Source organism: Lentinula edodes (genome assembly GCF_021015755.1).
Source record: "Lentinula edodes strain Le(Bin) 0899 ss11 chromosome Unknown C8R40scaffold_29, whole genome shotgun sequence".
Classification (NCBI taxonomy): Eukaryota; Fungi; Basidiomycota; class Agaricomycetes; order Agaricales; family Omphalotaceae; genus Lentinula; species Lentinula edodes.
This window is the reverse complement of record NW_025764335.1, coordinates 175330-186792: the sequence shown is the minus strand read 5'-3', so window position 1 is coordinate 186792 and position 11463 is coordinate 175330. Positions and strand designations below refer to the sequence as shown.

Genomic DNA, 11463 nt, shown 5'->3' with positions numbered 1-11463 from the left:
GGTCGCGTAGCCTTTTGTTCTTGAACATTGTGCGTGGCGAGAGTCATGCCTCATGTTCATGTCTTTCGACCTTCATTACTAGCGCTTTGGCGAGGTACTACAGAGGACTTTACAGCGCCGTTATGGAAAAGGTGAGTCCATATCTCTGATTGTTAACCGTGAAGGGGTCAATTCGCTCAAATTTTGTTTAGGATAACTCTGTACCGGATGAACCTGTACCGGATGAACAGTCAGCGTTGCATGAATCACGAACACCTACGCATGCGCAAGGCGACCAACCCATGGTAACTCTATCATGAGACCAGTGACCCTTCCTGCTCATTTCTCATCTAGGACGAATCTCCCCCCGGTGCTCTCCCCGGACTTGTGCCACAGCAAGCTGGTCGACCTCTGGTGAATCACTCAATATCCTGAGTGATGACTACTGTTCTCATTGAATTTAGGTTTCGCTTCCCCGCTCAAAGAGGCCACATGAACAAAGCGAGCGAAGTCCTGAAAGAACTACACATCCAATTGATTCCACAACCTCTCCACCTGAACAAGCTCTTGCCTCGTCTGAGAAGCCCCCTGCTGCCGATGTGAGCTACTTTTCTACCCATATCTTCGTCTCACAGCCTGATTCCAAAACAAGAAAGTCCGAGTGATTGAAATTCCGGGTCCTCTCATGAAAGAGATGCTTGAGGAGAAGGATAGAATCATACAGCGTCTTCAGGAACAAGTTGCGGTCGAGGTATGCTCTCTGCTGCCACTCATCTCAGAGCTCCGTTCTAAAGATCTTGTTTTCAATCAGGCTATATCCCCTGACCGAAGATTGAAATCGCTTGAGACAGAAAAGGCAAAACTCAGGGTATTGTAGCCGTCTTTCATAATTCATCTGCGTTCAATCTGTGTCGTAAGAGGATCTCTTTGCAAAATCTGAAGCTGTCAATAGCTTGTCAAGTTTGAACATGGCCCTACAGCGGAAACATGCTGATCTGACGGTTGTACCCCATATTCATCAATTCTTGCCCAAGCTCATACATTTCTTCGTTTCGACAGAAAGATCTCAAAACGCAAGAGGATGATTTCAAAAGGCTGAAAGTATGTTTGCTTTTAGATGCTCCATATTCGATCACAAGACCGCAATGATACTCGCAGGACTCCATCACCGTCAACCAGAACAAGTTAAATCAAACCATCTCTGAACTTCAGATTCAGAAACAAGATGCTACTGTACGTGTTTTCCTCATCATCCTGAGAACGAGAGTTTGAACTGTCTTCGAACTGTTGTCTTTGTAGACCGATGCCACAAATGAGGCACGTAAACGACAGACCGCCGAAAATAACGCTACGAAATTGCAGAACCAGCTTGCAAGTAGGGATATGAAGATTAGTACTCTGCACAAAACCATTATCCAGCTAAAGGTCGTTGATCATTCTGCACACCCTCCCTTGTTCCAGCTAACACTCAGCCATTGCCAGGATTTAGCCAAAACAGAAACCACACGGGCGAATGCACCTGTCTGTTCCACGTTATGAATTTTCCGGGTGTCACTGTATTGACATTCGGACATAGACATCGAGTAACTCTGATCGTGAGGAGCTAAAGAGAATGCGGGAAGAGGAAACGGTATGTGTTGATCATGTAACAGACCCTTACTGTCTGCTCACCTTCACTATTAGCGGCTGAAACAACAGGCAACATCCAATCTCTCTCAAATTCAAGCCCTCCGGCAGTCTATCAAAGCGCTTCAGGACGAAAACTAAAAATGTCATTTTTTCCCTCCTCCTATCCGTGCTGGACTCATATCTTCTACTAGGAATGCACTCAGTTAACAGACTTCCAGAATCAAATTAGAGTGCGTTCCGAGTATACGTGTAATGTTCCAACTCAATTTTTTCAGGATTCTGCATCGAAGATTACTGATCTAGAGAGTTGTGTCGAGCAACTCAATCGAAACATTGATGCTCTAGAGCGAGAGAAGCAAGATTCCGAAGCCCACATTGAATCTGACCGTAATGAGCTGAAGAAATTACGAGAAGAACAAACCGTGAGTATTTTGATATCTTCATGATGCTTATATTATGTTCATCGGTTTCATAAGACCTTGAGGCAAGAGGCTACATCGCGTACTTCCGAAATTCAACGCCTTCAAGATGAGGCAGAGATTTACAGGGTATGTTTCGTAGAATATTCCGACCATGTTATCCAGTGATATATTCTTCCAGATTGATATCACAACAATGCGCTCTGAGTCAACAAAGTTACGAGATAAGTTGAAAGTGAGCATCTGCAATAAACTGATCGTTTCCTTCTTATCGTTTCTAGGATTCCGTGCTTGAAGCTTCCCGGACCACCGACCTGGAGAGGCAAATAGAAGAGCTCAATCGGAACATCCATGATCTAGAGCAAGAAAGACGAGAATCTGAGATGAAAGCATTGCTTGAGCAGGTATGTGCATCAGTTTCTGCATGCCAAATGCTAATATTCTTTCTTGCAGCCCGTGATCGCTTCCAATAATGACAAACTCATGAAATTACAAGAAGAACAAACTGTAGGTGGTTTGATATCTCATTTTCTCTGTCTCATTCATCCCGTGCATCAGACTGACCGTAATGAGCTGAAGAAATTACGAGAAGAACAAACCGTGAGTATTTTGATATCTTCATGATGCTTATATTATGTTCATCGGTTTCATAAGACCTTGAGGCAAGAGGCTACATCGCGTACTTCCGAAATTCAACGCCTTCAAGATGAGGCAGAGATTTACAGGGTATGTTTCGTAGAATATTCCGACCATGTTATCCAGTGATATATTCTTCCAGATTGATATCACAACAATGCGCTCTGAGTCAACAAAGTTACGAGATAAGTTGAAAGTGAGCATCTGCAATAAACTGATCGTTTCCTTCTTATCGTTTCTAGGATTCCGTGCTTGAAGCTTCTCGAACCACCGACCTGGAGAAGCAAATAGAAGAGCTCAATCGGAACATCCATGATCTAGAGCAAGAAAGGCGTGAATTTGAGATGAAAGCATTGCTTGAGCAGGTACGTGCATCAGTTTCTGCATGCCAAATGCTCATATTCTTCCCTGCAGCCCGTGATTGCTTCCAATAACGACAAACTCATGAAGTTACAAGAAGAACAAACTGTAGGTGGTTTGATATTTCATTTTCACTGTCTCGTTCATCCTGTGCATCAGACTTTGAGGCAAGATGCTGCCTCTCGTGTTTCCGAAATCAAATTCCTTCAAGAGTCTGTTGGAAAGCTTCGAGATGAGGCAGAAACTCACAAGGTATAGTTTCCACAATCTCTTGACCATCTTTGTTACTGATTTTTCCACCAGAGTGAGCTAACTACAGCGCATGCTGATTTAGCAAAGTTGCAAGACCAGCTGAAAGTGAGCCATTCCAATGAAGTAGTTTCTTCTCACTTCCTAATGATTCTGTGCCCTTGTATCAGATTTCAAAGCAAGAGGCTACAACTCGTAATTCTGAGGTTGAATACCTTCAATCATCTATGAGTATGCTTCAAGAAAAGGTCGAGAGCCATAAGGTATATTTTTATGATCTTTAACCTTCTTCATAATCAAAATTTTCTGCCAGAATGAGCTCACAACAGTGCGGGCTGATGCACTAAAGCTGCAAGATCAGATGAAAGTGGGTGACTATGGTCAAAGAACTGTCTGTTAACCGCCTAATGATTCATAGGATTCTGTGCTTGAGACTTCCCGAGTCACTGACCTGGAGAGCCAGATTGAGGAGCTCAATCGAAACATACACGATCTCGAGCAAGAGAAGCGAGATTCCGAAATGAAAGCACTACTTGAGCGGGTATGTAAATCATCTGACTTGTGCATGTTGCGTGCTAAATTCCTTTTCTGTAGCCGTTGATTGTATCTGATCGGGACAAATTGAAGAGATTACAAGAAGAACAAGCGGTAAGCAAATATCTATGAAGAATTACCTCTTATGCTTTTTCTTCAGGTATTTGTCCAAAATAAATCTCGAATGACTAAATTAGAGGGTCACATCGAGGTTCTCAATAAGGAAATCCGAACTCTCCAACAAGACAAGCAGGATCTAGAGATGCGTGTGGTGCGTACAATGATCTAACATCACGATCAGAAATATCACCTTTGTTATTAGCAACTGACTGAATCCGAACGTGGGGAGCTGAAGAGGCTGCAGGAAGCAACAGCCCAAGTGGTAAGTGCTCCTTATCATATACATCCACATATCTCATGCTCATCCCCGTCTCAGGAAAATGAAAGAAGTCGAGAATTGATCCATCAGGGTATGATTAAAGATCTACGAAGTAAGCTTGCTGAAAGCATTCCAAAGGTGCAAAGCATAATACCTTCATGTTGGTGTATACTAATACATATCTCTAGTTCCGCTTTGACTCTTTGAACAGAAGTTACTCAATATTACAGGTGGGTTACTATCGGTACAGGTTGGAACCACAGATTGGAGCATAATAATTAATCTTACTTCAAAGGATAACTTGTCTACCAAGGTCAGGCAGTTACAGGAGCTTGAAGCTGCTTCGCAAAGCAGTTCTTCAGTAAAGATTACAGAACTCGAGTCGACTGTGCTCAAGTTAAGTGAGCAATACAACCAGGAAAGCCTCGCCAACATCAGCAAGCAAGCTCGCATCACATCTCTACAGCAAGTAGTCGAGAACCTAACACACGAATGTAATTTACTGAAGGTATGTTTTCACTATTTCTTACTTTGATATCTTATCTCACGCACTTAGCAGAAGCACACAAATCCTCGCCAAAACAGCCGAATTGAAGAACTGGAACTTGAGAGCAATAATTTGAAGGTAACCTCACATAATGGACAATGGGTGCCTGTCTTATTGTGTGCTTAGGATAAGGAGCGTATGCTGCGGGACGATGTTACAAAATTTCGTGAGCTGTACGAACAAGAAGTTCTTACTGCATCCCAACGGCAATCACGAATAAATTCGCTGGAACAAGATTTCTCAAATCTCAGGAAAGAACATGATGCGATGAAGGTTAGTTCTCAGGCCATTTACCTTTACCTTGATGAGTCATGGAGTTGAAGGCGAGCTCAAACGAGACCTCGAGGTCCCAGGACCCCGATATCGAGTCACTGCGGGCACAAATCACGCAACTTGAGTCCGAGAGAGATCACTATAAGGTACATACACTCGAGCTATCCCTTTGGTGAAACTATATCTCACGACTAAATTCAGAGTGAGTTTCATGCTCAGAGTGCCGGCCAAGCTTTTGGATATACATTGAACGGTCGAAATCGCACGCTGTCCCATGTCAACGTTAATGCGGAAATCCGCCATATGAAAAAGCAATATCCAACGTATAAGCTTGGGCAACCTTTGGTCTGTGTCACATTCCAATGCATTAATGACGATCTTCTCATTTTCGTCTCTTTCGTAGAATACACCAGCCACAGGACCCTCAAACTCAACTTCGGGAGCTTCTGGACCTTCAAACTCAACGTCGGGAACTACTGGACCCTCAAACTCAACGTCGGGAACTACTGGACCCTCAAACTCAACGTCGGGAACTACTGGACCCTCAAACTCAACGTCGGGAACTGCTGGACCCTCAAACTCAACGTCGGGACCTACTCGTGATTCTCCAAGTGGAGGGTCTTCATCTTCTGGACCAACAGCGGAAGGACAACCCGCAATGAATGATTCCCGTGGCTCCAGACATAAAGGACCGCGGGGACCCTGGGTCTCACAAAGACCATCACCTTATGTGCGTGTTTGCACTATGTTGCTTTTCACTTTTTGTTACTCCTCCTTGAAGGTGAACCGTCGCAACTTTGCCGACTCGGACTCGGACCCCGACAATGCAACTCACACTTTTCAGGTAAGCTGGAATATATATCTAAATTCTGAATGGACTGGAAAATGTTCTATCAACCAGAGAAAGAAGGGAAAGCAACGAGCTACGACCGTTGAAAGCGACTCTGAAGATTCCGAGGAAACTTCCTCTGAAGACGAGTCATCTGATTCCGAAGATGAAATTATTGAAAGTGATGTTAGTCATACTGCCGCTCGGTACAGGCGTAAAAGTGTCAAAGTTCATTGGCCAGTTGAAAAACAGAAACAGGAATTGAATGTAAGTCCAACAACATGTTGACCCATAAGTTTTGAACTTTTGTATTCGTTATAGAAATTGGGAAGAGCCATTCTTCGCGAAGCGCTGGGGGTCCAGAGGAATTACAAGGCTTTCATTCACCCTGGTGTTTCTGAAGAGCGATTGCGTGCGTTTGCTGAAGATCCAGGGGCAAAAGGTCCCAAGATTCGCAATACCATGATTGATAAAAACGGTGCAACCACCAAGGATTTGATCGAGTCACTGTGGAATCAAGAGCTTCTTCTTGCTCTGGTGAAACTAGCAGAGAAGATTGTGAGCGAAAGCAAGGATCAACGGTTTCCGCCCTCCATCGACTGGCTCAGTCTTTTGTCAGAACGCCTTTACCGCATCTACTTGGCTGTGATTAAAAGTAAACCTCGCATCAAGCATGGAGAGTTGGAATCCCCGGGACAGATTGAACAGCGAATACTCGATGCACATCTGCTTCGGAATCAAAAGAATGGTGAGACGGGCTTCCGGCATGCGGTACGTGTTCATGTCTCCCAGACTCAGTCTATTGCTTATTGAATCTAGCAGAAGTGGCAAACCCGCAGTGAAGTTTGCGCTGTAATGATACAGGCTTGTGAACAACGGGGTTATGTTGACGGAGTTCACTTCTTTCGCTATCTTCTACGGCTGGTCACCAAGATGCGACCTGGAGGGATGTCGGAAGACGAAGATGGGGTTGATAAAGTGGTTACCATTGGTGCTGGAACGATAGAGGAAGCAGTCAAGTTCACGAAAAACCTTCCGTTCCGTCATCAATATTTGAACGATGTTGTGGAGTTTCTTGACGGGATACCCGGGTTCGAAAAGTTGCTCTTCATTCAAAGTGGAAGAGTTAGCAAACGCAGGATTCGAAGAGATCCAAGATGTAAAGCTTCCGAGAGGCTGCCACCTCGTAAATGGCCCCAGTCTTTCTTTACAGAAGGCTATCTTGACAGCCTTCCGGAGTTACAAAAGAGACGGTTAACCCCTGGAAAGGCGTTCGTTCTGTTGCATGTAGATTTCGCTACATTTTCACCAACTGCTGGAGTCTCAGGGTAAGAAATGCTGCACTGTGACTCATCGACTCTAATGTTTATTGTGTACAATAAATATGGTTTGAACGGCGTATAGAAGACATAATGTAATTCTCGACGAACCTCCAAATAACACAATCTGTTCAAACTCAGTGACCGCCGATCTCCAACAAGAATTGCCTCTACGCTACGCTCAATGCAATTACAGACATATAACTGACCTTTTGTTCCGCTAGCCCTGGAGACTATCTCAAACCTGGCGAAGATGAAATTGACAGTCTAAAGCGCCGCCTGGATGACCGGCTCGCTCCCCCGCCTGAAAGTCGTAAGCATCTCCTTCGCCTTAAATCGATGTCCCAGCATCGAAGTAGTCTACAGGTCAATTTTCGCAACCTGTCCATGGCGTCAATGATGATTGGGAAATCGGGGACTGTCTCGTCCAGTGGTGGCGTCCCAACTTTGAAACGTTCATGTAACATATAACGAAAACCGAAGGAGTGCAAGAAACTGATTTTGGTGCAAATGCCTGAAAAGGGTGCGTTACCTCTCTTTTATCTATGTGATTGCACCCATCATGGCGATTACAGAGGTACTTGCCGTACCGAAGAACAAAACCTCGCATTGTACCTCATTCTCAGCTTACCATTCGATCAACATCCTTTCCTTCTACATACAGATCCAGCAATGGATCACAGACACGCTCTGACTGGACACAGACACGCTCTGACTGGACACCCTCAACGTTCCTTCAGATAAATTGGATGTATTCGATTTAACTATTCGGACAGAGCCGAGAAGCCTTGTTGTCGGAGGTAACCTTCGTTCTGCAGAACTCAGTGGATATGACGGACATCATACACTTTCCGAAAATAAAACGAGTCTCGAGCCTTCATCAAATGATGAGAGGGGTCGTTCAAGTGGAAGCAGGCATCAAGGCTTTGATGGACCGCAATCCTCGATGCTAGAGCCTGCCCTTGATGTTTCTGACGATCACTCTAGCCAGTTCAAATCTGGCCTGTCATTACTCTTGCATTCATCGCCTTCCTCACCGGTCAAACCATCTCGCTCACTAGCTCCTCCGAAGCCATCCCGTGAATCCTCTCATTCTTCCACGCGTACGGTCACGTTTTCGCATCCATCTGAGCAGGATTTTACCCCCAAAGATTCATTAGGAATAGGTTCCGTTTCTGGCTCAGGTTCACCTACGCCAACTTCGACGCGAGTTGGATCACCATATCCCAAAGCGTCAACTCTTATATCTCATCCGCCCAGACCGAAGTCATTGACTTCCGCAGACGTGCGTCGAACAGTTTCTCCACGGAAATCGAAAATACGATGGGATCGTGCGCTCAATAATGCAATCGTAGTGACAAATCATCGTCATTCCTATGATCAAAATGGGATCAACGGTGGACCTTCCTACACACGAGAATGAAAGCACACCTCTGCTGGGTCCCTCTCCTGCATCCCATTCTTCCATGATCGATTGAGGCTCATGATCTCCAGACCCAATTATCTTGTATACGTGAACACATTATTGTCTGTCTCCTTCTACTGTCTGCTGGCCAACAGTGGCACGACGCTTCGAGCTCCGCCCCTCCATCAGACATCCCCAAAGTCCACTCAGCACCTCCTTCAGATTCGGCGCAAACGGTCATCTCTGGAGCTTTCTTTGCTGGACCCAGGCCACAAACATCAGTGATTCTCAGAGAGCGGCATGCTGTTTTGGGATGGACTTCGACTCATAGATCGTACTTATGTATCAATATTCATTTATATTCATTTATACTCTAATTAGGCGTCGAATGCGCTTTGATTGCTAAGAAGTCTAATATAACTCTCGAGTAGAATGTTAATTGCACACACTGACTCGTGTTAATAATGCCATTCAAGTAAATGTCGTGGAGGAGCTACAACTTGGAGATCTACAGCAACTTGTTCGATTCCTCGTTGAATGATGAGGGAGCGCTGAGGCTTGCGAAAGATAGAAGCTCGGCATGTTGGGCAACCAATGATCACATTGGTGCCAAAAGGGTCCTCAAGACGTTTTCGATCGTGCTCGGCCTTGTATCGGCTGAGGCATCTCGAACAAAAGCAATGGCCACACGCAGTACTACAAGGGTCATTCAATAATTGACACTCTGGAAGCTGGTCATTGCACTCACACGTATGGATACCAAGCCAGATCAAGACAAAGAGGACATTGATATTCCGCTTCTTGCAGAAGCATCTCTTCCTTCAACTCGTTTTCAAGTGACTACGATTTTTCTATCTCAGCAACAGAGCCTTCGGCAATTATGATTGATACAACTCACTTGTCTTGTTTCTTCCAATGAGGCGACTTCCTTCTTAAGTATTTCAAGCCTTTTCGTTTGTTGCGCCAGGATCACCGGAGTGATACTAGAGCCACTGAGATCCGACGTTGTGGTCGGAGTAGCATCAATGAGATCCGATGTTGCAGTACTAGCGGGTATACGTGCCCTAGTTCGGCTCCGGAGTGACATAGGGTGTATGGGAGACATGGAATTCGATGTTCGACGACGAGTGGCCTTAGATTTTTGGGGGCCGTGTCGAGGACTCATTATAGAAGCCAAGAGGTGAAGCTGGTAGAGAGAAAAAGACGGGAAAGGATTTGTCGTGTGACATATGCAACCATGAGGAGCTGATTTTATATGTATATACAAAGAGCCTTACACGAGGTTGTTTGGGACATGTCCCTTTGTCCTTCGATTCATCGTTGCTTGGCTTCTCGATAATGGAAATGGCCTTGTTACAGAAATGAAAGAGTCCTTTCGCATGTACAGATTAGCGTATGATGATATTGATAATGGGTTCCTTGAGATTGATGAAGATTCAGCACTTCCTGCGATTTGACGAAGAAAACGAAAACCCTAAATGTACGCGGAGGACAATGAGTTTCGATTTGGAATAAGCGCTGAAGCACTGATCTGATTTATCTTGATTCGTACTAACATGAACAGAAAACGCAAGGCGTTTGACGACATATTCGACTCAAATCGCAAACGTCCTACGCGGACCCAGTTTGCAGAACCTTCATTCTCGAGTACATCTGATTCATCCCTTTCTACAAACTTGACGCTTCCTGGCTCCTCGCTTCATGTATCATCACCCGTCGCAACATCATCCTCATCCCACTCTCCACCTTCATTGTCTGCGTTGCAAACCTCTTCCTACCAACCTTTTGCTATCTCTGGTATGTCCACAAGTAGGACCTTTACAGAAGTTTTCAAGGGCAGAATCGAGCCAACATCCCTTGTGCGGTCGATATTTGCGACTTCGGTAGAACCTTCGACATCTAGTGTGTCAGGGACAGATCATGACTATGACTTGTCGGTCATGGCAAGCACAGTGTTGAATGGTGATGTCGTGTTCGGGGCTCAATCTCCAGCTGCAATTGACGAAGGGGATTTGGACCCTTTAGTCACCTTGGTTCAAGATGCGGTAAACATGACCTCGGTTCTCCATAACACTCGGTACTCATCATTGTCCATCATTGACAGGTAACAAACATGACCAATGACACGACTAGGACCAATGACACGACTAGGACCTCCACCTGTATGACTGCGAACACCGACACGACTATGGGCAGCTACGAACTCCAATATTTGTTTGATTCACCCGCCGCCCAGAATCGCACAATCCATCAAGCTTTGAGACGTATACAGACCCACAAAGTGGAATTGCAGGATCGTCTCGTCTCACTTCACAATCTTCCCCTTGACTGCGATATTGTCGTGGTTCAAGAGATCCTTTTCAGAGCGGAGCGCGCCGTTGTCATCATTTCGTCTGAACTTGACAAGTATCGCCGCAAGGAAGTCAGAAGCGAGGTTGAGGCAACAAGAGCAGTGGCTAGACGTTTGGAAGGATTTCTTCAAAACTGGCGTACCGTGCATCCTGATAGTAGCCCAATACAGATTGACAACAGTAAGCAGTTCTTGTAGTTACGGGACTATGGGACTGGGTTTTCTCACTGGCATTAAACAGGTTTGCATGCCTACAATCCCACTTCTACCAAAAACACACCGACCCTCATTGCGTATTCCTTGACGTTAGTTGGACGGATCATGGAGAGAATGAGTCGCCGAGGCACTAGTCTTCTTCTCAAATCTATCAGACTCTTTGGGTACAGTCTGACCCTCCTTCAAGAAGGCGGTCCCAACCAACAGCAACAGGCAGCGCTTATTGACATCCCAGAAGATATTCGAGTTCTAGAAAAGAAGTTCAACCTGGATATCAAAACTACTGTTTTTGCAGTTTGCCCAAGTTGCAGTTTCACTCACCCTCCAACTTCTCCTCGC

At 45.2% G+C, this 11463-nt stretch overlaps 2 protein-coding genes across 2 annotated transcripts; one reads left to right on the top strand and one right to left on the bottom strand.

Moving 5' to 3' along the window:
- Window positions 1-9016: 9016 nt before the first annotated feature.
- On the bottom strand, window positions 9017-9723 carry C8R40DRAFT_1173190 (uncharacterized protein; the record flags this gene model as incomplete). The annotated part of the gene is made up of 3 exons (XM_046231982.1): window positions 9017-9254; window positions 9307-9398; window positions 9457-9723. 3 exons carry the CDS (start codon window positions 9721-9723, stop codon window positions 9017-9019), a joined length of 597 nt encoding a protein of 198 aa, XP_046083886.1.
- A 391-nt stretch (window positions 9724-10114) lies between these two features.
- C8R40DRAFT_1071430 (uncharacterized protein) lies at window positions 10115-11106 on the top strand (the record flags this gene model as incomplete). The annotated part of the gene is made up of 2 exons (XM_046226330.1): window positions 10115-10603; window positions 10663-11106. The coding sequence occupies 2 exons, from the start codon at window positions 10115-10117 to the stop codon at window positions 11104-11106; spliced, it is 933 nt and encodes a 310-aa protein (XP_046083885.1).
- Window positions 11107-11463: the final 357 nt, after the last annotated feature.